General features: G+C 41.3%; 1 protein-coding gene across 1 annotated transcript; it reads right to left on the bottom strand.

Moving 5' to 3' along the window:
- Positions 1 to 5,723: 5,723 nt before the first annotated feature.
- ube2h (ubiquitin-conjugating enzyme E2H (UBC8 homolog, yeast)) lies at positions 5,724 to 26,845 on the bottom strand. The gene is made up of 7 exons (XM_034200855.1): positions 26,559 to 26,845; positions 13,653 to 13,729; positions 12,669 to 12,743; positions 12,526 to 12,565; positions 10,961 to 11,013; positions 9,672 to 9,800; positions 5,724 to 9,199 (listed from the first exon to the last, which is right to left on the bottom strand). The coding sequence occupies exons 1-7, from the start codon at positions 26,609 to 26,611 to the stop codon at positions 9,075 to 9,077; spliced, it is 552 nt and encodes a 183-aa protein (XP_034056746.1). The 5' UTR covers positions 26,612 to 26,845; the 3' UTR covers positions 5,724 to 9,074.
- Between the last annotated feature and the right edge of the window lie 40 nt (positions 26,846 to 26,885).

Raw genomic sequence — 26,885 nt, 5'->3', positions numbered from 1 at the left:
GCCTATATATGACCCAAATATGTATATTATGTTCATTTGAATTCATTTCTTATTTTAAAGTTACTTAACTGTATATCATGTTAATTGTATTAATCTTTAATCTTGCGTAAATCTGTGCTGTCCTGTTTTTCTTACCCCGTTGCTTTTTAAACTACTGAATTTCCCCACGGAGATTAATTAAGGTCCATCTATCTTATCTTACTTAAACTACCAAAAAAAGTACTTAATAAGGAGATTGGCCCTGTTCCGAATAATATATATGATATGTTTTATAATGATTGATCATTAAAGTGTTCTCAAAGCTGGTAAAGGTGCAGCTAGTTTTAATGACTTTGTATACTGCAGGGTAGCTTGTGAATATACTCCAGGTGGAACTAAAGTCTGATTTAACACTTGGTTATATTTCACATCATTCATCCAGATCTGTAAAGTAACTAAAGGAATTAAATACATGTAGTGGAGTAAAAGTTGTTGAGATCTTCATAGTATGTTGAATACTTAAAATGAAAGTTAATTATAATCAAGTATAATCAATTATATTCTTGTATAACCCACAATGAACATGTTTCATATGTTATGTTTTTCTATATTTACAGTATAAACAAAGTGGTTTGTTAAGTTGAGTGTAAGGCCTATAATGGTTTATGGGTGTCACTGATAAGGGAGAAGGCAGTTTCTTCCCTCTCCCCTCACAGCAGTACACAAGGACTTAAGGAGAAATACATTGAGGCCCCAAAAAGTGGTTATGTCATAGCCGAGAATAATATTTTGCAAGTCCTGCAGAGTAGGGGTCATGTCCTTTTTACACAAACATGGGAAGGTGTGTCTTATGACATAGCCATAGAATATGTCTGGTCATGTCCAGTCCTGTACATCAGAGGCCATGCCCAGTTTCCACAAATATGGGTATGGAGGAGGTGTCTTTAGGTTTTCTATCCTGTTTTTTGAGCATAAAGACACTGCTGGAGAGAGAGGGGGGGGGGGGGGGTTCCCCTGGTATACTCTCTCCCGGTAAAAGCTCTCTCCTTGAGAGCTGGGTTGTTGCTCTCGGTAAAGTTCTCTCAAACTTGGTAAATATCTCTCGAATTTCTTTGTTGAAAGCTGAGTGAATTTCTTTGTGAAATGAGTGGAATGAATTGATGTTTGTTGAAAGTTAGTACCCTGCCACCTGTGAGGAAAGGTCCTCCGAATTCATGCGGGACTAGTTGAAGTATACGAATGTGGAAATGAGCAAATGAACTGATTTGTTGAATGAAAGCTTGAATGTGCTTTTTATTAACACCGGTCTTTTATGAGGTAAGACCTCTCAATTCTATAAAAATCACAACTGAATTGGGCAGTTGAAGTTACAATTTAAATGTAAAACTGTAAAACTGTGAATTAAAGTTTCATATTAGAACATGATCACAACATGATAGGTTTAGTATGATTATAATGTTGTAAAGAGAGAAGGTAAAAACCCTGTATTTGTTTGGACCTATTTTCTTCAAATAAACTGATCCCACCTTTTGGATGGGACAACTTAAAAGACATCTGTGCTCTCCTCTCCTGCTTCAAAGGTAAGATTTCACCCTGCCACACTCACACTTAGGTAGGGTCACACCTCATTTACTGATATCAAAATCCTTCAGGATCGCTTAAACAGATTTAAGAGAGTTGTCTGAATTGAAACAGCAGTTAATTGAACATGGTTCTTAAGGAGTTAATAGAGGTGAGATCTTGCTGACGTTGGTGGATCTGAGCCAAGCAGTAAACTTACATAGACTCAATAACTTCTGTCAGGTTAATTAGTAGGTCTGAGTAATTTACCGGAATAAATTATCAGCTCCTCACGACTCTTACAAAGTACACAATTTTACCTGAGAAAGTTAATGAAGTAGCAGTAAAAAATAGCAAAAAAATGAAATACTCTGGTCAAGTTCCCTAAAAATGTTACTTAAGTACAGTACTTTAGTAAATCTACTAGTTACTTTACACCTCTGACTTTAGATAATAGACATTCAAAGTGTTGAAAGTGACTCCGTTTAAGTATTAAAATGCTTAGTTTTAGTGGTCTGTGTAATCGTTTTTATAAATAAAGGGCACGGGTCGTAAAACACACTGCGCAATATAAACAGTGTTAAAATGGCTAAAGAAGTATGTGCATTTATATGGAATCAACAGTTTTCACATTGATTAAATGATTTGTATCATTTTGTTTACCTTGAACATGTTCATCAGGATTTTCCAGCCTCTGGACACAGCTGGAATTCAGGTCTGAGAGAGTTGAGGGAGATTTAGATACACACTTATCAGATGATACGGATCCACAGGTTACAACTTGTGTGAAACGAAAACGGAGCGAACAAATTCAAGGTTCAGGATTCAAGGTTCTTTATTTTATCATACGAACATATCTACAGTGTAGTTATGCCGATGAAATTCTTAGGTCACAGGCTTCTCCAACAGTGCAACACAATAACACAGATAAACAGAACAATATAGTGCAAGTAATAGTAAATAATAAATACAAAAAGAAAATAGTTTAAAAAAGTGAAATAGTGCAATAAGAGTTGTATGCAAGTTGTTGGAATGATATATTAGATAAATAATTTCTAAGTAGCAGATGAATGTTATGGATGTTGTTTCAACAGTTCAGGTGTTTAACAGATGTTATTTCAGCAGTTCAGGTGTTTAGCAGTCTTGCCTGTGGTTACAGGGGCGGATCTACCGGGGTGGCATGGGGTGGCAACTGCCACCCTAAAAAATAGCATTGCCACCCCAGCTGCCACCCCAGTTGGCATCTTTGTTTAAAAGAAAAGTAGTGGCTCATCGGACATTTATGAGAGAAAATCTCTAATGTCCGAGTGCAAGTGAATGCAGCACAAGACGCGAGTCTTGTAACCCCTCCCCCCGGCCCTGGCGCGAGCTTGGACATATGATTGGCAGCGATTTCATTTGAACGGGGGGTGGCGCATAATGAGAAGCATTCGGTATTTGCGGTCTACAATGACAGAGAAGAGACTGTGAAGTTTGGCTGTACTCAGCATTGAATCAAAACCAAAACGCACTAAAGCTTTGGATCTTAATAAGTTTGTGAGGCGTTTTGCTGAACAAGATGGTAATAGCCGCATTCAGCTGTAATAGACATGCCAACTTGATGCTCTGCTCACGGATGACTTGATGAGCATAAACAACTGTTAAGATGATGACCTTGTATGTGTGTATATATATTTTTTCTTTGAGGGGGTCTGCCCCCAAAAAACAGTTTTAAGTCCTGAGAAAGTCAAATAAGACGGTGTGTAAAACTTCACTGCCCAGCCAAAAACAAGTAACCACTTTGATTTAACTAGGCCAGTAGGTAAGGACAATCCACTGGATAATAACTGCAGCGATGTTTATGTTTTAGCTTAATACACATTTTTTAACCCTAACTGATGCAGTTAGTCACTTCTTTAATGTTTGTTCTTTCTGATGTAAAGTCAAGGTTGTAACTGTTTGCAGTAAAGTCGTGGGGCGCTGAACTGTTCCTTTGAATCTTTTGATTTATGATAGTAATTACTTGTCTTTCAAATTTGAAGGAGGGTGAGCAAGCATCTTGTGGAACATTCATCATTAACTCTCCAAAAAACTATAGTTTATTCAATAATAAATGAATATGTGAATCATAACAGTGATTGACAGCTGATAGGAATAATATGATTGTTAATAGTATCATATTCATTCAGACAAACATCGATGAGACAGTTAATTAATGTACTTATTGCAGCAGTCTTCATAGATTTGGTTCCCCTGCTGGTCTAAGAGTGAAACAAACTCATTCAGTTATTGTTCAGTTAAAATTCATTAAATGATGTGTGCCACCTTATATATTTATATGTAAGGCTTTACTGATGTGCCACAATAATGTCACCTAATGTTATTGAGTTACAATATCAATAGTGGCTTTCCAAGTTAACATTGATTGATATGACTGCGATTAAATCAGCATACTTCTGCCAGGGGATGCCACCCCTCAAAATCTCTTGCCACCCTCTTGCCACTTCATGAATATTTGTCTAGATCCGCCCTTGCTGTGGTATGAAGCTGTCTCTGAATCTGGTGGTTTTAGTCCGGATGCTGCGGTACCGCCTGCCAGACGGCAGCAGACAGAACAGTTTGTGGCTGGGGTCATGGGGGTCTTTTATAATCTGGAGGGATTTCTTCCTGAGCCGCTGGGAGTAAAGGTTCCCATGGATGGCAGTTCCGCCCTGGTGATGTTCTGTGCACCACCCTCTGTAAAGCCTTACGATTGAGGGCAGTGCAGCTGCCATATCAGGCCGTGATGCAGCCAGTCAGGATACTCTCTAGTGAGTCTCTACTATGGTGCACCTGTAGTCGAAGTTGCAGAGTTTCCTGGAGTCCATGTTGAACCTCCTCAGCCTGCAGAGGAAGAAGGGCCGCTGTCGAGCTTTTTTGGTGATGGTGGTAGTGTGAAGAGTCCATGTCAGGCCAGTGATGTGGACACAGAGGAACCTGAAGCTGCTGCTGTGCTGACTCTCTACACCGTAGTCCCATTGATGGCGATGGGGGCGTGTCCCTCTCTCTGCTGCTTCCTGTAATCCACAATCAGCTCCTTTGTTTTGCTGACGTTGAGATGGAGGTTGTTATCCTGGCACCAAGATGTCAGGTTTTCGACCTCCTCTCTGTACGCCGTCGTCGGTGATCAGGCCGATGACGGTTGTGTCTTCAGCAATCTTCACGATGGTGTTGGAGCTGTGTGTGGCCACGCAGTCGTGTGTGAACAGGGAGTAGAGAGGGCTGAGCACGCAGCCTTGAGGGGCTCCGGTGTTGAGGATCAGGGTGGAGGATGTGATGTTTCCCACCCGCACTGCCTGGGGTCTGCCCGTCAGGAAGTTCAGGATCCAGTCACAGAGGGCGCTGTTGAGCCCGAGCGGTCTCTGAGCTTGATGACCAGCTTGGAGGGCACAATGGTGTTGAAAGCTGAACTGTAGTCAATGAACAGCATTCTCCCATATGTGTTCCTCTGGTCCAGGTGTGAGAGGGCAGTGTGGATGGTGAGGGCTATGTCGTCGTCTGTGGACCTGTTTGCTCTGTAGGCAAACTGCAGGGGGTCCAGAGAGTCAGGGAGGGAGGAGGTGATGAATGATTTGACTAACCGCTCAAAGCACTTCATGATGATGAAGGTGAGTGCTACTGGGCGGTAGTCGTTGAGGCTGGTGATTTTTGTCTTTTTGGGGACAGGAACGATGGTGTTTTCAAACATGTGGGGGACTACAGACTGCAGCAGGGACCTGTTGAAGATGTCTGTGAACACCTCTGCCAGCTGAACTGCACACACCCTGAGAACACGGCCAGGGATGCCAGGTCCAGGAGCATTGTGTGGGTTAACCCTTTTAAAAAGGATTTACACACATCTGCCCTGTCTAAAACAAAAGGGCACGGGAGTCCTGATCCTTCTCTGCACCCCCAGCCTGGCTGCTCTCGAAGCGAGCAAAATAACTGTTCAGCTCATCTGGGAGAGATGCGCACGCAGATACTCCCGCAGCAGATGTGGCATTCCAATTCAGACCATTGAAACTCTAAAATGAGATTTAAAAGCAAGCTTACTGCATACAAGAAGCAGGGTCTTCACAGTTCTGATGGATAGTGAATGGGATTAGACATCCATACGCTTAGGGTCACTGCCAACAGATCAGAGTATCAGGAGTCACAGCCAAGAATCATCAGCTCAGACGAAGACCTTTTATACACATTGAATGTTTTATTAAAAAAGAAGTTATAACAGTTTATTTTATACACAGCTATTTATGAGGTTATAAGCCTATTAATAGAGAGCATTTGTCTTTTTGACAAGCATGCCCACTTCACAATGCAAAGAAAAACAAGAGGGGGGCAAAGGGGGTGATAAAAATAGGACCAGGGATGGACTTTTCAGAACAAAGACAGAAAAAACCTTTTGACTTTTAACCCTCAAGTATCACACTAGGTAACAAATACATAGTTTTATAAAAAACCGTAATGTTCCATGCTGTGTGTGCTGTGAATACGGGTGTGGGACTATGGAGCTTCTCAGCAGGTTTGCATTTACAATTTTGAGGTTGTGTTAAAAACTTAAGACATTTGTTATTGTAAGGACGAGAAAGGGGGGGGGGGGGGGGAGGAGCCAAAAGGAACAATAAAAAGCGCAGTAAACATGTTTTTTGTCAATTTAGAATTCAAGTTGCAATGGGGAGCATCATCATTCACTTGTTTCAGGACATTTTCTCTATAGCTGAAGACAACCTGAAACACAAAGGCAGTCTTTCTGTCGACCTTGAATAACAGAGCAGGAAAGAGAACGATCTGAAGGTCGTCCTGTTTACCAGAGCCGAGTGTATCATCAATGTATTGCCCAGCAGATGCAAATAATGCTGAAAACCAAATGTATGCATAACACAAAAGTCTTGCTTTAAAAAAAGACACTAATATCATTAGTCCCCTGTTGCACCATTGCATCATTATGTGCTATTTTATTACAATTCTCAACTCAGATATACGGTATTTTCAGCACTCAAGTACAATACTGCACAAATGTAAAGTAAAACAAGAAGTCCAATATGAATGGCTTAAAAGTAAAAACTCAACATCAAGTTCTCATCAGGGTGAAGCCTAACTGATAACAGAGGCTCTGATGGGCAAGATTAAAAAAAAAAAGAAGGAGTTAATGAATAAATAAACATCTGTAGGCAGCGAAGGGAGAGTGGGGGATCTGCTTAGTGCGCAGATTGGTTCTGTTTCAGTGGATCACAAACATTTTGAACACATGAAAACATTCACATATCTCCTCACTGCCTGCTGAGCACCACACAAGGTAGCGACAGTTAAAACGTCTGCATCCTGCTGGACGCTAACCCCCAGCTAGCATTCAACCCCCCCCCCCCGGGCTGATGGGAGAAACTCAGTTTTTTTTAAGAATGCCTATGTTTTGTAAAGTTCTCTGATCCACTTTTCATTTCTGTACATTCAGATCCATCAGGCTCACTACAGGTCCAACATCATCCTGGTTTGAAATCACTCTGTACAACTCTGAATCCAAAAGAAAAGGACAAGCAGGCATGTCTACGGAGTTTTACATTTCACAACTGACACTAACTAAGATCAGATGAATGTATGGCAGACTAATTAACTATCTGTAATACAGCCATATAGTACATGTTGTTTGAAGTAGTGAAACTAACTATCCGGTCTAAAGCACACTTCAGCAAATATTAGTATGACTTCCATCTCTCCAGTATGTCCCTGGTGAAAATGCTAATCAATATACAAGAAAGAACCAAACTCTATTTCAAACCAGAGCCATAGATCCCACATTAGCTCAAATGCGCCTCCACACAGGGTATTTCCAACTGATCACACCTTCCCAGGATCACGTTGCAGAAAGAGGAGAATGAAAGTAATGAGTGTGCTTTTCAGTTACTTTTTGGAAACCTGTCCTTATGTGATGAGGCACAGGAAAAGGAGTTGAGTTTAGAAGCGATTCGGTGACCTTTTAAGTTAGCCTCCAATCTCCCACGTAGGATCCGCAACAAAGCAGCCAGTGATTCTTACTGCCATCTATGAAGTGAATACATGTCAAGGTTTCTAGGTAGTCTGACTGTCAGCCTCCACAAACACTCGCTCAGTGTTTCCTGTTCAACACTGAGTTTTCATGAGACTACAGAGAGGTGGATTATCGCTGTACAAGGTAGTTGCTGTACACAAAAAATAATAATACAGGGAATAAAACACAAAAAACAGCAATTTCTTTCAACACTTGATGGGTTTACATCTAATCCAGCCACATTGAATCAGAACAGAATAAAACCAAAGTTTGTTTTTTTCAGATAAGAAGTCCAGTCTGTACAGATGAAATGAGATCCCCTCTACGAAAATGGCTACAAGCCTAAATGTCACACATTGGGCTCTTATTTTGGAATCTTCAAACTAATGATCAAAATTTGAATCCTGGATGGCAAGCATAGAGGTCAGACCTGAATGAAGGTCATGGAGGAAACGTCAGAGAACAGTGGAATGTGAGGAGGACCCATACTTCACAAACTCAATTCTCTATATTTTTGTTGCTTTTCATCTAAAATAAAACTGACTTAGGTGCTGGTTTTCTAAATTCACCAGAATAGGTGATGATTACATTCTTTCTCTACCTGAAGAGTTGTTTCTGACCGATGATATGAATAGAAATGCGTTTTAAAAAGGTGATTGAAAGCAGACGTCTGGTGGTGTAACGAAAACATTTAAACTCAGAGGGTTAAAGGGTGGCTCTGTTTTAAACCAGTTCAAGACCAGTTATTACATTGTTACCGTGGTGATACAGTAACGTTGAGTTGTCACTCCCCTTGTAACGAGTCATGTGTTTTATTAATACGTTGACCTGACCTCATTTAGCAATAATCAGGTCAGAGAGCAACAAAGACTTCAAGTAACATGCCAATGTATTATTTGAACTAAACGAGAATTTTTTCAATTTGTATAAAAATATATGCTCAGAAAGCATTGGGGGAGTTATGAGCATCTATTGGCACCACATTTTTTAATATTTTTAAATAAGATGTGCTATGACACCTTGTGTGGGTTTGTGTGCCTCTACAACCGTCTGCACCTTAGGATAATATTGCAGAGCTGTGCATCGAGGCAAGCTAGACCTTAGCAGCTCTGCAGCGGAGCAACTAACTAAATGTTTGTCAGAATCATTTAGGAAAGAAAATTAGGATCCAGCTCATCAACAAATAGACTTTTATATTTAAAAAAGTGAAATTTGAGTAAATAAATAAGACGCTCGCGGGGAGATTTCCTGCCTATGCTTACATGACACACCTTAAAAATGCAGAGATGGTGGGGAGAGAGTATGAAAGCGATGAAGGGAGAATAGCTACAGAACGGGAGGGGTGTCTGTCAAACACACCAAAGGCTAAATATCCATAAAAATCCTTGTTTAGTAATAATAATAATAAAAAATCAACTTGTTTAAATGTGAATATTATAAGTCTGCTTTCTCATGGTTAGGAAATCAAATATAGTCTCTGTGGGGGTTAAAGGTGGAGGCGGGCCTCCCATCACTACAACTCCATGTCCTGGGCCTCGTCCTCTGAGAAGTCAGACATGGAGCTTTCAGATGAAGAGTCGCCGGCCCCCTCCTCCTGCTCCTTCAGAGCCTCCTCTGTTGCATATTTCTGGATGTACTCTGTGGAGGAAGAGAAAGAGAGAGTACGGTCAGACTGGGAAAAAAATATAATGATCAGAATGACTTTAGGTTATTCCTCAGAGCGGAACAGGAACACATTCCTCCTCCTGCTATAACTGGAGAACAAATCAGCTCCATAGCTTCTCTTTTGTTAACTGGACTTATAATTGTACGTTTATATTTCATTTAATATGCCATTCCTTGCACAGGGTTAGGGTTAGTAATGTAAATAATAAACTACTTTTCAATTGTGTTAGCTGTACTTTGGCCCTTCATAGTGTTTATTTGTCGGATAGTCTACAGACTTCTATCTTTCACAGTTAACTTTTGACCTATGTTACTTTTTAGTTCCGATTTATTTTCTATTCTGAGATGTTTATATTTCATGTTTGTTCTACTCTTTATTTTCACATTTTAACATGCTGATAATCCGTTTTTCAGCAGATGTGCAGTAATGATATGAATGTTGAACCTTTGATTTTCTGCTTGTAGTCCTCAGGCCGGTGGAGGTACATGGCAGCTGCGTCTCCGTTCAGAGGGTCGATGGGGTTGGGGTAGGCCAGCAGCTGAGGCAGGAACGACTCAAAGATGTTGGTCAAATCTGGAGAAGAAGGCAAACGTTTACCACTTTAACAACTGGAAGAAGAAGTGATCACATCATTACATAATCTGGTGATTTAACGGCAGTTATTGTCAGATTTGAATATTTCTCTGAAGGAACCTGATGGAGAAAAGCTCACAGTATTCTGCCAATTACATGTCTGTGTATTATGTACGTTGTTATTGCCACAGGAACAATCAACACACAGATATAGCATAAAGTGTTAACCTTACATGGTGTACATGCTCTCTCAGACTGGAGCCACACTGATCTGTGTCACTAGCCTCCTGCTAGCAGGCCTCAGCTTTCTCTCAGAGCCGAGGCCTAGTGGAAACACATGCAGTTCTGCTCTCCTCTCCTAGGTGTCACTGATGGGATAATTTGAGTGGGAAAACTAACACTTATCTACCCCTCAATTGTCAAATGTTCTCATGTTTGAGTGAAGTAATCAGCTGCTTTTGTTGCCTCTTGCTTTGTAAAGCGTCGTTACAGACAATGCTTGGTTGATTGGACATACTTTGAAGATAGGACAATCAGATTTTCTATTTTGAAACACCAATCAAAACTAAATCAGCAGCATTGTATGTGTACAAATGGGATTCTTACGGGGTTTGACTTTATTTTAGAGAAGAAAAATAAACAGGCCAAGTTTACTCACATGGGATGCACGGTTTTCCCTTTTATATCAAAACACTGGAATCAGAGTTAATTCTGAATGAATTTGCTTACATTTTTATTTATGAGGAAGGATGCTGAAACATCTGCTCGGGTTATAACTCTAACGCTGTTTATATTGCTCAACAGCTGTTGTTAATGGGGAAATAGGGAGAAGGGCAACATGGAGAGACCAAGTGACAGTGAGAGCAGCAGAGTGACACACAGATGATGTGTGATGTCCCTGCCAGCTGACGCTCCGTGAATCAGTCCCGTCGGAGGTGAATGTTTCCTGACCTTGCTGAGTGAGGGTATTACCTCCTCAGTGATCACTTCTCCCCTCACTAAGTAGATTACAGCCAATTGTGCTCCACTCCCTAATGTGGTCAATGGAGGGGCCGACGTCACCTTTTGGTGCTGAGGGCAGTGTCAAGTTCTCTGCACATCAACACACAGACCCCAGTGGAGAAACTCAATATGGACACATAAGCGGTTTGGACACTCACCATAAAGGGCCGTCCATGTCTGATTGATGACATCTAAGCACACTGTCCCTGACCTGGTAACCAAGGAGATAACAGAGTTAGAGGTGTGAGAGGAAGAGCCAACATGTGTGTGATACAGCGAAGGGGCTGGTTCCCAAGAGAAGACCTCTCTCCTACCCAGAACAGTTCAACAGGGCTGTTCCTTCTGCAAATGTGGCCTTTGTTTGCCTCAAAGTGGAGAACAAAAAGGTGATATAAATGCAAGTATGTCTATGTAAAAAGTACCAGCTACATCTTACATTGTCCCTTTTTTCAAAAATATACTGCTATCGTTTTTTACTTTTACTTTTTATTATCAATAACGTGTGCCTACTTTGTTATATTATATATTTTTTAATATGCAAGTCTATTCTCTTTACATTATCTGCACTACACTTCTGCTGTTTTTATACTGTAAATGTCCCCATTGGGGGACAAATAAAGGAATTGTGATTCTGATTGTGCATGTTGTGTGGCAGTCAAGTGCATCAGGAGATTCTTGTCAAGCTATGACACATCATATGAACAGGTCGGACATAACAAGTTGTGAGGATCATTCTCTGGAAATATAGATAATTGAATAGACCAATAGGTTTGAATAATAACCCTGACTCTTGAAGTTACATGGATCTATTTACATTTGCCCTTACACATTATTTAACTGTGTCCATTGTGTGTTGAACACTACTTGTACTGTAAAACTGGTTGACATGTAACTTGCCTCAGTGCATACCTGGTGTTTACCATTCTGTTTGCTTTTGGTAGACCAGACTGTCCTATTAGTGGAGGAGTCCCAGGTTTAGCCTGTCCATCCAGTCCTCCCAGAGACCAACCTTCACACACGCTGGGTGTTTCTCAATGTCGAGTACGCTTGCTTGGTAGCACATGTCTTCCGAGTCACTTGCTTCAGAAGCTAGGCAAGAATACTTCCTGGCATTCGGAAAACGAAGAGTGGAACAGGCGAGCAAGTGTGCAGGTGTGCGTCATATGAGAAGCCCCGCCTTACATTTTCCGCCACAGATTTGGGGAAATTGGTCCGTGCGCAAAGCATTGTGGGGATTTTAAGACCGCGGAGTCTACACAAGTGCAGCCTCGAAATTTCTCGCTACGAAGTACGCCGGGCTCGGTAGAATTCCAAGTATGCTGGACATTGGAACAGTCCTTCGGCGGCACTCAATGCTTGAAATAGCAGCTCTGGAGCAGCTTTACTCGACATTGAGAAAACACCCAGTGTCCTTCAGAGGATCTGGCCTCTTAAGCAGTGGATTACTCACAAAAGATCTTGACCCATTTCTATATTGGTGTGATTTGCTGCTGATGGTGAAAAAACTGGTGGCTGATAACATAACATTAGCTGATGTGTCATAGAAGCTAAAACATGAAAATACTATAAAACACATTAGGAAATATGAACACATTCAACAAAGGTTTTAGTTGGCAATAAGGTAGGCCAGCATGACATCACAACGAGCAGACCTCATAAGATTTAATACACAAGGTTCAAATGGGTGTTAGACACTTCAGATTTAGGGCTAACATCAACTTACGCTTCGTCAATGTTGGGATGAAAAATCTTGTTCATGAATCCTGAAGAAGCAATTAGAGAAGAGGAAAGTGTTAGAAAACGTGAAGTGGAACCCCAAAAAGTTCTAGGGTTATCTTGATGTTATAATCACTCATGTGCTCCTACCTATTGATGGCGATTTGAAAGGATATTTGTCAGGAAGATCTACTCGCACCTTCCATACGCCTCCCTCGTACGGAGCTGTACACAGAAATAATAACAGAACACTGTTGAGGGCAGAGGAGAGACTTCCATTCAGCATCATATTTCATCATGTATGCACTCCAATGGATTTGCACAGTGTAGTTATATTATGTTCTGCACGCTCTCAGGAACACAACAGAGAAGACAGCTCGAGAAATGAGCTGCACATACTACTTCCCTTTGAAATGTTCCTTTATCTTATGCAGTAATGAAGGACATTATTTCCTTCATATAAAACACTAACATCAAAGAGGAAGAAAATGATATTGTGTGATGCTTATGTGCCATACTGAACAGCACATATATGGCTTAAAAACACACTTGTTGAAGATGTATTGTGCAGCACATGTGGGCCGACAAAAGTGCCTTTATAATTGGCACAGTAACGAGGATCATAAACAGGGTTAAATATCAACTTCCTCTTTACCGATGTGCAGTGGTTTCAGTGAGACAGATGTTACGAATGGCACAAGAAGTATTTCCTGATGATGAGGCCACTCTCCTCATCCAATTTCCCCTGGAGGCTAGCTCCTCACTTTTACAGTGTGGCCTCAGTCTTGGTTTCAATCCATGTCACATTCCTGGCCTGCTGTGATAAGCCTCTTTGTGTTCAATGACTGATTCCTGTGATGGCTGGTGTCAGTCCAAGGTTCCTTGTCATTTCATGCTCTGTTTACCCTTCATAGATTGTACGTTTTAGCAGAAAGGGCATTAGTGGGAGCGCCTTATACCCCATGTGGTGGAAACAAACATAAACCTTCTTTCATTAGTTTTATAGTTCTTACAACCCAGATGAAAACGCATTATAAAAACCCTACGAGCAATTTATGGAGCACAATAACTAGCTTGTTCAACTTGTCAGGGCAATGAAAATATGTGTTTAATTAGAAAAGAGAACACACTTACTTCCTTGTTGTCCGAAAAACTTCACTACAAATTCATTGAGTCCACTGAGGATGGTGACTTCATGCTTGCTCTCGATGCTGTAAGGCTGTTAAGGACAACATCTTCACAAACATAAACAACCTGCGGGGACTACAACCAACATATTTAAGATCACTTACAATTTGGCCTCTCTAAAATGGAACGTAAGCAGCAGTTGTTCCAGTGTAACACATTAGAACATGTTATGAAAACTAAAGAGAAAAACGATAGCGCTTGACATATAAGGCAAACTAATCGATGCGGAGAAATAACACTTGGATTCTGTTTTGATTCTTGTCCTGGAGCCTTACTTATTACTGACAATCGATAGCTGCCTGCCAATTTGTCATCTGCGCGTTGAATTAATGAGCTCAGACTGAATGTGAAGTATGCAGCATTCGTATCATATTCACACATGCTTCAGAGCCATGACAGAGTGCAGAAGTCACTCGGTACAAACACTGCCTGAAGTTTTCTTTACAAACTATACTACTGCCAAATGATGTGCCTGCTAAGTTGGCACTGTTTCAATATAAGTACAAAGAAAAAAAGATATAAACACAACTTACCATGTGTTCCACCCCTAAACCTATTACCCGGCCAAATTTAGAAAACCTATATTTATTCAAATCATGTACCACAGGAGACATTTATACTCCGGTTACAGACATAATTACTATATAAGCAAACCCTGAAAGAATGGTAGCATATTCCCATCGTATCATATGGCAAATCCAACATTACAGCTATGAGCATACATCATATGCTTGCTCTGATTATTTTTCATCTCCACTCTAACACAGAATTATCGCAGAGAAATGATTTCCCTTTCATGTGAGCCGAGGGAAGAGGCGCAGGAAACCAGGAGACTTACAGAGAAAATAAACAAAGGGAAAAGGAAAAAAAGGACACGTTATTGACAGGAGGTACGGGAGACGGGATGAAACTCAGGCTTCTGTGGCGCACAGCAGCAGCTGGCTCGTCAATCCTGATTGAGCGAGTATCCCATTAGCAGTAGCACTGACCCCAAAGGGTTAAATCAAACTGGAGGTTATTTTAAGCTAAGTCTGCGAAGAGCGGCTTCTGCAAGGAAGTGTGTCATTGTCAGACAGAGCAGGAAGTTCTCTGCTTGGACTCTCGTTGGAGTCAAAGAGTCATTTTGTAACCGCTAACAACAGGAGACATACAGCATGTTAGCAACCCCCCCCCCCCCCCCTCCCGAAGGAGTTTGGCAGTCGGGAGTTCCCGGTACAGCCTGTAAATTCTCAACTGTCTGAAGGAGAGACAGTTGTATTGAGAGTGTAGTAGACAGATAGCCAGTGAGCCAGCCAAACGCAGAGAACAAGATAAGTGGGCAGTCAGGTTGGGTGGGATATTCAGTGTACTATAATCATATTATGGGGTTTCGACAGAGGTGACATGACACATTGTTTTTTAAAAGCAAAGCCAAATTGGTTAACCTTAAAGCTGTCAAGAATGAGCGGTTACATGCCCATTAATGGTATATTTATGTTAGAGTCAAATATTGTGTTTAAGTGCTAAAGTGTTTTAACTACAATCTTGAAAGTCATTAGGCTACTTGAACATCAGATGATAACCTGCATCAACCTATATCTTCGATTATAAAAAATAAATCAAATCTGACAAATCAAATACATAGTATCTTTCACCAACACAGTTGTTTGTTCCCCAATTCAATCATTACGACTATCTTTCCATCCCCCATCTTGGATTGTAGATTAATCATAATCTGTGGAAGGCACCAGGTCAATATCCTTCTACACACACACTTTAGCTCTTCGTATCTGATTCATCTGCTACATAGAGCCCTATCAATCCAGAGGAAAAATACACACATACTCATTGGTGTATCTTGGACAACCCTGACAGGACTCAAATGTAACAGCAACAAAGCTTTCTACGTTAACACCATTTGTATTCATATACTGGCTGAACAACACTCACACTTGAAAACACTGCAAAGAAAGAACTACCAATTAGCCTGCTTCAAAGTTGATCCAAGTCAATGTTATCCTGTTTTTGAACTTGCAGTACATTTAAAGGCTTAAGTGTAAAAAATATGCTATATATATATATTGTATTTATGGCTGTGGTCTCGACATGTCTTGTTTTCCTTTTGGTCGAGTCAGGCCACTATCCCCGTCTGACCCGGGATCAGAATATCCCATCCTGACCAAGCTCTTTCTGAGTACGGACAACAAACATGATGGGAATCATAAACACCACTGTCAAACAATGTGGTGTCACCCATGCATGAATATTTCTCTCTTTGGAGACAGATGTTGTTGATGTAGTAAAGAGAGGCACTGGCTAGTATCAAAGCAGTCTCTTGTCTCAGCTTTCTTTTAAGGAGGAGGGGGATGCAATACATTTAAAAATAAAATCCAGTATCAACTTAATATTTTTTTTTTTTTTTTTTTATAAATTTCTTAAAAACAAAAACGATCAAAGTGCTAACTAGCTAACTATTTCTTTGGCATGAACAGTCATATTAACAAATACCAAACCAACTCCACAGGCCAGTTCAGACAATACTTTGACCACCTGCTGACACCTCCGGCTTTGAGTAATCCTTTTAAAAAGGGGCTAAAAGAGCTTCTGGGCAGACAAGGCTGAAGTCACAGGAAAGGCAGAAAATGAAATAACCCTGAAGGCATCGGAAGAGTGCAAGGTTTCTGTGTAACAGAAGGGAAGCCATGCAGCAATTGCACTTCAAAGTAGCACTAACCAGAGAAGAACACTGTCAAAATATGAACACAAGAGGCAAAAGCAAAGCCAAGAAGTCTGTTCCAAAGACATGCAGAGTCTGCTAACCCCAAAAAGCCTGCGGTGAAGAGGAACATGAAAAGATGGGGTAGAATAAGGTCATGCAAGGCAGAAGAAAATGATACAGAGTTGTTGAAGACTAAAGCAAAAGAAAAGATGGAAGGAGTGATGCCAAAGGAGGGCAGGAGGATAGTGATGCAGAGATAATGAGGAAAAGAGTTCAGCATGATGAATGCTGATCTAGCTTTGCAGGCAGGTCTGTGGATTTGAATGACATCATTTCTGTGGACTGCAGGCTTATTATGATGGCTTTATCTGCTTGTATACTTACAAATTAACAGGAAAAACATGCGTCTGGATTTTTGACTGTACAAAGAAATATTAGCTATAATAGTTTAGAATCAATCCAGATTTCTAGATGATTGGCAGGTCTTTAAGCAAATGTTTTGTCCGGAACATAAAAGAGTACATCTCTATAGGACATTTTGCCACAAATCAGAAGAACAACAGGGGATGTCATTCATGTAAATAGAAATGGGCCAAGTAAAGAGCCCTGTGGAACACTTTTATTGATTAGCCGTACAGACTAGGGGCAGCTTTTCATGTTGAGGTTTTCAATAAGAATCAAATTGCTTAAGAACAGATTTTGAAAGAGAAACCGAGCAGGAAAGAGAGGTTCTGATATTCAGTGCTGCACCATAGAAACCAAACATCACAACTCACACAAAGTGCCTCTTGCTCTGGCTCCCATCAGAGGGGTGTTGTGGCATTGGCAAAAGTGATAACAGAACGTTTTCGGTTCAGCAGAAGATCAAGGTCAAACTGTGCACAGAGTGTAAATAATACGTTTGTATTAAATCTTTCTAAGTGGGACATTTCTCAGGCTTAGCACAGACGTGAGAGTCGGGAAACAGAGATACAACTTAGCAGGCTAGCATCAGACTGTACTGCAATAAAAGTAAATAACTGAGTAAATTAATGTTCTGTTCCAATTACATCTTTTGTTTGGACAGTACCGTTTTTTTGAATGGCAGAAGAAGTTTTTTATTGAACATCTTCTAGCGAGGCAGAAGCAACTTCTCTTTCGTTTTCTCTCTTACACACAGATTGTAGCAACAAAGCACAATCAAATGCCTTGCAGATGAAAGGCAGGAAATATAGCAGCTGTCCTCAGAGTCTAAGCATGGGTAGGCTTCCTGAGCCAAAAAACATCCGAGGGTAGACTACCAAAAGAACAAGCTAATATTCTCACCTAAAATGAGAGAGAAAGAAGGCTAACTCTCGCACAAAGCAAAACAGAGCAGATTTGCACATTTGACCCCAAAAAAGAACTAACAAAGTCAATACCAACATTACACCAACAACAAAGCTCTTTCTTCTTCTTCTTCTTCTTCTTCTTCTTCTTCTTCTTCTTCTTCTCCTCCCAATATGGGCTAAATTCCCACTCTCTGATATTCAAAGGAAGACTAAATTAAACTGAATTTTGAAAAAGTACGAGTGTAAGTGGGTCTGATGTATCTGGTCTCTTCAAGCATACACCTTTATCTACACATGTGCATTGCCCCAGTCCTAGCCTGTATTAGTGCACTGCACCGAGCCAACAGGATTACTGTGACTTCCACTACACTCAGTGGCCTGAAAACAGAGGCAGCTAGTGTGGCACAGCAGGCAGAGCGAGTGATAGGCAGTGGGAGTGTGATTTAATCAGTCCACCACCAAACACCGTCACTGCAGCCGTCACCAGCCAACCCTACTGACCCACTCCGCTTCATCTCTCACACTGCCTCTCAAAATGAGGCTATCGTCTTACCCCAGCTGTTTACTTTATTGCTCATTAAGTAGAACTCTCACTGCTCCATTTTGATGCAGATTAGGAGCCTAACATAACCTTTTCAACCATCAGAAACCCCCCTTACACTCCAGCTCGTTCACTCAGCAGATAGATAATCCTGTGAATACATGGTGAGCTTCAAGGGGACAAAAATGAGAATAAATTAGACATGCAGCCAACTTTTAAAACAGCGGCCAGTCATTCAGACTGCAGATGGCAAAATACGATTTCATTTACAATTTGATAATATGAGAGCACCTACCTATTAGGGATGGGAACGATTAATCGAAATTATTCAGGTATTCAAATATGAGAATATGAGTTATGAATATTTTTATTGTAATTTCTTCTTTTTTTTTGGAGGGGAGCCTAAGTTCAATACATATCCTCAAATGGAATAATTCAATGTATACGACAGTGCCATAGCTAAATGTGTTAGGTCTAAAGGTGTGTTTTGCTCCGCTCACCGGTCCCTCACAGGGGGCAGAGCTGCCTGTGCTGATCTCTCTCTCTCTCGCGTCCGGTTAGACTTCACTCGCGTTTATGTCCAAATCCATCAGATCTAGCTAGTTCTAGCTAATGACATGGCTGCTGCCCCTCCCTACACGCAGACTCAAACCTCATCTTATGCTCAGATTCCAGCTGAGAGGGTCTTCTCTACAGCTGGCCTGATTGTGAATCGCCTCCGCACCCACCTCTCCCCTGAGCATGTAGACATGCTCATATTCTTAAACAAGAATGAGTATTGAATAGCTGCATTCTGTGCATAGGCCCTGTTATAGGTTGTGGATCTTTTTTTCGTAAACATTTTTTTTTCTTTATAGCAAATGTACATTTTCGATTAATCGGTTAACCGTTTTCTTGGGGGTCGAATATTCGAATATACATTTGCTTTCAAATTCCCATCCCTACTACCTATACCAATCAGAATGTTCAGATTTGTTTTTTATTTTATATCTTGTAAACTGTTACAAATCAATCAACATGGTGGTTGCCTGTTGCTTCAGGTGATAAATGAAATTAGATTCACTGTAGATTTGGCACTATAGGGGTCCTTCAAGGTTTGGATTTAATTTAACAATAAAATGGACTAATCATCAAGCAGGCTTGACAGAACTCGAAGGTCGCAAATGACGTTCTCTCTACATGTATAGTGGCCTATGGCAGAACAGAGACGCATTGAAAAGACGTTTGAATGTGCTTGACCCTTTCGAAAATAATGGAGACTTCCCCTGTACAAGCTAATGCAAAACATACTGCCATTTCTTCTCTGCCTCAAATCTGATTTACCTTAAAGGCTAAATCGATCCAACTAAAGGTTGTATACTAAGACTTTAGCAGCACTATACAGATAACATTTGGATGTTTGCACAATTTTCTCCATATAAACTCGTGAAGGGTTTGTGCTATTTTTCTTTACTTTCCTTAGGGTTTAGAATCAAACAACATGACACAAAACATAAAAACTCACAAATTGATAACGTATGTGGCAAACGTTAACCCTAAACAAAGCAGCCATGTTTTTCTCGCATGTATGCCAACTACAGCTGCCTCACAGATCATTCTAAGGAACGGTTTTCTTATGGTAACTGCACCACAGCAATTGTTTTGGCGCTCGGTTTGGTGATAATAAGCACTGCAAAAATAAGAAGGCTCAACATTTGGTATAGTCCATGCTGCTGATACAGGTTTCTACCTGCTAACCACTTCTGGTGTAGTTGCTTGGATCCATGTCAATAATATGGAATAGAGTAGGTGACCTTGCACACAGCTCTTTCCGACACAATACATGTTCTGATGGAGCACTTGGTGCCAGCGTGTGCGGTCTGAGAGCAAGAAACCTTGCAGCATGTTTTACATATCAATGGACTGACTCACTGAAATCCACATGCTTATCTCTGATAGCTGTAAAGTGCTGCACTTACTGTATAGTGGATGGCAGGTCAATGAACTGAATACCTCAGGTTTTATTCTGCTTTAAAAATAGAAAAGCATTAGTGTACATTTTACCTGGCCTCACTCAAAGATAAGTGCTAATGAAATGTTTTTCTCAGCTCATCTAGAGATGTGTAAACACAGAAGAATACAATCTACCCCCAGAGCTTAAACACATCACCGACATAATAGTACCAGCTTTGAAAATATACATACATATAAAAGCAGTTTCCTCTTAATAGTTGGAAATGTGCGTGTGAAGTGAAACAATAACAAAAAGGAAGCTTTCGCTTTAAATTTAAAAAATGATGCTCGACAATGTTATGATGACTTTGCAGTGCAGCTTTGGTTTCCATTGAATAAGGACCTGTCTATACACTGCGTTAGCTCCCTGTAAGAGCTGGAGCAGCACAGTACTGCACAGGCAAAGTTCTTTGTCTTCTCTGGTGGGAGATGTGAGCCCACCCACTGCAATCCAACGTGAATCCCTCAGCTGCTCCTCCTCCTCCTCCTCCTCCTCTCAGTCCTTCACTAGATCAACAGTCTATTTACAGCATTAGCGCGGAGTCTCTGTGTGCATGCACGCGGATGAGCTGCGTGCATGCACACACAAAACATATCATCATTAATGATCACAAAACTGAGCCAGGGCAGGAGAAACAATGGCCTGCATCTGAGAGCACCATCTAATGAGCCATTTGTCTTTTGTAGAGACATACAACAAAAACTGGATTTCAACACTGACATGTTAACGAAACTGATAACTAACATGAACGTAGTGAGACACGGCTCATTTGATCAAATTGATACACAGGGGACGCATGAGGCAGCTCCCCAGATAGACTCAAGTGTAGGGCGTGGATAGCGTTTGTTGCAATTTTATTTATATTGCACTTTTCAGCACGTGGCAATTCAAAGTGCTTTACAGATTAAAAGCAAAAGACATTTAAGAACAAATACATTATTAAAAAGGCATTTAAAAACAGGCATAAAAAGGCTCTTTTTTTCAATTTAAGAAAAAGGGGCTCATTGTCGCTGGCCCGTATGCCAACGTGTGAGCAAACATGTAGCTAACCTGTCCGCACTACCTCGGTTTTCCACATGAAAGCAGCCGTGCACGTGAGCAGCAGAGGCAGACTGAACTCATGTGAAACAAAGAGGAACTTCAGTCCATCTGTTTTTCCTAAGAGAACTCAGCCATGCGTGCAGGAAGCTTCACTGTTAGCACTGTAGGGGTCTCACACCTCCTACTGTTGGAGATGCCTTGCTCCTGGGCCCCCAACACTGGTCTGTCAATCAAAGTGGGGGGGTCCCATGACTAGAATAAGCCTTATCCTCAATTCCCTATGTTACCTTAAGTTCACTCATGTAGAAATGAATTCATAGAAGACTAGGAGCTAAGTAAGGGCAGGATGATGTAGCAAACCAAGAAAACCTGCATGGATGCAGACAAAGGCAAATGTCCACTGAGCACAAACAAAAGAGATTTAGATTTAGAAGCAGGTACTGAAAGAAAAGAGCCAAAACATATACATCTTGAGAAAGAATAAGTCTGACTGTAAACAAGACAAAACCATTTGAATATTATGAGCTTTTCCCAGGAGAAACACACTGTATGTTTCAGTTCAGCCCTCCATACCATCACTGGTTCAGTATGTGCAGCCCCAACATTGCCTCAGGGTTTGAGCCTACAGATGATGTATTAACCTGTGGCCACATAAACATGGACTATGAAGAGATAACTGGGCTTTAGTGTGAACCATATATATCAACTGAAGCCAGGCTAAGTGGAAGAAATAACATGACACACACTATGGATTTGAAACCAAACATATCATTTGACTGAATTATTTGCAACGTTTGTTTCCGGTTTTATACCTACATTATATGTTTTCCAGCAGAATAAATAATATGATTAAATGTATTCTGTAACCATCTTTGCTTCTTCCATTACTCCATAAGAACAAAGCATTTTGTTTATGCCACTTCATCACCAGACCACAGCATTCCCCATTCTTGTCATGAGTCCATCATGCTCCTATTCATCCAGTCAATCTCTCCGTCAGGCCCAGCTGTCAGACAGAGAACTGCTGGCTCCTTCACTACAGTAAACTGCGTCTAGTGCCGGTGACCGTGTGACACGGTCTGACACACCAGCGGGAGGTGGAGGTCACAGAGGCTTCTGTAAACGGGACACACAAAAGACCCCACTGCTGATGCTGTCCGGATGTCGTGTTCCAGGGGCACAATGGGGCTAAAACGCCAAGCGGAGGGCAGATAACGCTCAGGATTGGTTTCCCTCTCAAGGAGGACGGATGGATGTGAAAGGGAGTAGGGGGGAGGACATTAAAATAAAATAAAGAGGAGGAGGAGATGGACATACTTCCCCTGAAAGCCTCCCCTATAGTGGGAGAATAAAACAGGATTACTGGGAAAAGGACAAATACGTTCTTAAAGAAAAATATAGCACAAACCTGACATACAACATTCCTGTATCATACAGCTAATTATGACAGGTACGCTGATGGAAACTGGGGCTGATGAAGCATTTAATACCCCTCCCAACAACTCCCCACAGTCTCACAGAAATATATTTCATCTGTGGCCATGCTTCAGAAAACATCTATCCAATCACTTTCAGACCTTCTGGCAGCAAATGAGAGGTTGAAAAGTACAGCTGAGACGCACTATTGTTTTCTTAAAAATGCCCTTAACATCCCCTCTGATGTAATGAGATTTCCTATAACAACAAATAAACACCTGAAGTGGCCAGGGTCATGCTTTGATAAAGATAAACACTTCATGAGAAGAATGCAGTGAATGCAGCCCTTTAGGTTACCTGTATCTCAAAGCAGGGTACCATACATTATTAGTTATAACATGCTACACATACAGCATCCAGAAATGATTTAACTTCCATAAATAAAAAAATCTAAGTTTATCTATTAATGGTGTATTATAAAAGAGGTTAAAATATATAGCTTTCCATTACCAGATCAGCTATTGAACCTTTGTGACAACAGAAAATGTATAAACACATTTGTACAAACATGTCTTCAGATAATTCTACACTGTTCCTTTTCTGTCCTGTTCTCTGCACTAAAATCGGGACATCACAAAAGCTTGCGTTAGCATTCAAAATAGGCTTAGTCCTTTGTAATCTACCTGTGCTCAAATTCCAGCAACTTACCACTTGAACGCTTTTGTAAAGCGAGAAGAATGATGAATACATTCAAATAATAGCACAACAACCTACACAGTATGTGCTGTCAACCCCACACAGCAATGTGAATGAACAGCTCTTTGAAATGACACACTCTTAAGACTCTTGGTTCAAGAACGCCATGTACCAAAATTGAAGCAACATGTCCAAGACCAAGACCAAGACCAGTGGCTAAAAGTTCAGGAGAAAAACTCTAATTAAAAGGTTTACAACTACAGTTTGGCAAGAACCAGACAATAAACAAGCCTTCTCTTTTCACCCCGGACTAAACGTTTGGAAAGAAGGGCGTGAAAGATTATAGGACACAGAAAAAAAACAGTGTCAGTGTAAACCAACACTTAATGCCTTCTCCGTGACTATACTTCATTAGATGGTACTAAGAGTTCAGGCTGCTGGCATGCAAACACCAACTGTACATTTGGTGCTGAAAGCAGGCTGCCCTCCATCGACCTGGCTTAGGACAAAGCTTAAACCCGGTCGTACCACACACTGAGGTTACTCTGACATTCATTTTCATGAATTCCCTAATGGCCCACGGTCTAGATTCTCAGCTCTCCAGTGGCATCAGCAAATGAACGTCTGAGGGCTCTCAGTGTCAGCCCATGAGAAAGAAGCCGCTCCTGTGTAAAACGCAGTGTGAGTTTCAGGTTTGGGTTTCACTAGAGGGAGACGCAGGGATAGGGAGCACAGAGAGGAGGTTGTTACTGCTAGTTTTACACTGGGGACAAAACGGTTTCCCATAGCAGTAACCAGGAGCTCTCCCTACTTTAACCCACCAAGATGGACTATTCCGTTTTCAAACTATGTAAGCATTTCAATCTCAATCCTGCTGAAACACACACAGCAGTCTTCCTCAACACTGACTCCTGCTCAGTCATGGTATGGTAAATCACAAGTGATTGCATGGAATAGAGCCGTTGGCATACAGCAAACTGTCAGTCAAGTAGCTTTAGAAGGAGAGGGGGTGTAGTACTACTGCATGTCTGTTACCTCATTCACACCAACGCAACTCCGGTTCAAGCTCCGTGCTAGAGCTTTTCAGGTTCAGAACCGGTTCCGCGGTTTAGCTTTTCACACCGCCCAGAGTTCGACTGGTGCTGCGTCATTGCGTCATCGTTTGAGTCATGACGTAACCGTTTGCGTGCCTGCTTCATAAAGCCAAACCGCGCGGAAACCCCTCACAGCTCACACCGACAACAATGGCCGATTGTGTTCCAGCTTCCTCTGTACCTCTTCGGAAGACCAGATTCCCAGTAGGTAGCTGGTGTCTTCAGTGGACCACTGCTGCTTGTTAAGTTTCTCCATCGTTGTGTACAAACTGGATAAAACGCCGGCTTTTTGTTGTTGTTCAGGAGTTGATCCCGCCTCGACGTAAGCCTGATGTATGCGGTGCTTTTGCTCTAGCCGGACAATTTTTTGGTGCTCGAAACGAACCGGATTCTGGAGCTAAGAGGCTGCTCCGCTGCGGTGTGAACAGGAAAACCCGGTGCTTTTCAAGCTCCAGCTCCGAACCGGCCCTGAAACACCGTTGGTGTGAATGAGGTATGTGTGCTTCAAAACTCTCTGCTTTACAACTCTGACATGGCTGCCATAGCCTACACATGAGTGTATTCAACTGGGGGGAGACCGACCTGCTCAAATAAGCACTGTTGTGTGCTAGCAGACGTTATAAAATGCCTCAGGCAACAGGCCAAAATAAAGTTGAAAATGTACATGTCACAGATATTCCAACTCTAATGGGATGATATGTGATGTATTATGAAATGTAGAATCTATAGTACATAAGTCAGTTCTATAAAAAGCATACCTAACAAAAGCTAAAACATTTAAATTGATCAGACACTTAGCCCTTAAAACTTTGACTACAAAATCAGTATTTTGAACTTTGATTTTGGTTCTTTCAGACCAGCCCAATTCTAGGGCCACATTTAAGCCATCCCATCAGCTGTTCTAAGTCCCGCCCTCCTGTGGTTTCCAGCTAGTAACAGGCTACCCAATCATAAAGCTGGTTCCCACTGTGTTGGGACAAAAACAAAACGAGTTGTTCAAACTGTTCTTCTAGAAGACCGTATGGAATGACAATGAATTGGTATGGCTAAACTCAGAGCTCCCTTTGTCAGCTCTAAGTGAGCTTTAACAAATACATCAGCAGGACAAAAGTAAACATGGTGACTTGAAAACAGAACACACTAGATGTTTCCTAAAAGTTCAAGCATTCCACAGAGAACAACTGCAGGCCACCTGCTGTAACACTTAACCAACAGCTGCCACGTTCACTTCCAATTATTATAAAACAAAAGATATCACGACCACTTTAAAATGATAGCCCATATTTGTGCCTGCAGACACTGAAGTACAGTGAGACACAGATCAGGTGGCCATTTTGATGTTGAAATTAACCAGCAAGAGCAGCAGCGTTACCATGTAACAGTTCAACTGGCAGATGCGACAACACAATTATAAAACATTGTGTGGTCACAATTCAAAGCTAAGAAGAATGCTATAAATGCCGCATCAACATCAGAGCTTTAGGAGAGTAACGTCAGAACAAAAGACAGCAGTATTTCAGTTGACGTTAGCCTTACGTTATGTAAACAAGCTCCTGTGTCAACGTGTAAAGGGCCAGTTTGACTCAACTCCCCTGACAGCAGAATGGACAAAGAAACCACATTTGCCAAAAGGTGTTAATACACAACCAGGTCTATTTGTGAGACAAGATGACAGACTGTCCTGGAAAAGAAGAATACCGTTAGCGTCTGTAGTAGCTATTTTCAAATATAGACAGTATGCACAGCCAACGTTAAGACTGACGACACAAACACAGAGTTGGAAAAAAAAAAAAAAAGAAGGTAAAAAGACAGAGCTGATCTGATTATCCTTCACAACTGTCCCGATAAGCGACTGAGGGTTCGCAGGACACAAATAGCTAACACTTGGGTTTGCTAGCAAAATGTTGTTTACACAAAAACATTCACAGTGAAAGCTTTTTCTGCTTAAGGTTACCAAGAGAAACAAGCAGCATCAACACATTGGGTTAGCTCATATCACATCTCCACATACAGCAGGACATAGCGAACAGACAGCGACTGTTGTTTATGTTCAGAAAGGATACAGTTTCACCACATCGGTATCCATTCGCCTTTTACCCGGACTTGGAGACGACATTTTCCTATTTCCACCGCAGAACACCAGTAAATAAACTGAAAGCTAGCCCCCGATACGCTAGACAGTCTAGCAAACGGTACTATCCGAAAGTTAACATTTACTTTCACAAATGTTCCCCGCAAAGCGTCTTCACTGTTCAGTGTCTGCTGGCAGCTGAGCGGTAGACCTCTGCTGTTCACTGCCTCTGCGTTCTGACCATGGTTCTGACTAGCTGGGATCCCTCCGCGGACTACGTCATATATCTGCGACAGACGTCACCATAAATGGCTGTTTG

This window comes from Gymnodraco acuticeps, unplaced genomic scaffold (genome assembly GCF_902827175.1).
Source record: "Gymnodraco acuticeps unplaced genomic scaffold, fGymAcu1.1, whole genome shotgun sequence".
NCBI lineage: Eukaryota > Metazoa > Chordata > Actinopteri > Perciformes > Bathydraconidae > Gymnodraco > Gymnodraco acuticeps.
This window is presented reverse-complemented; position numbering and strand designations above follow the sequence as displayed.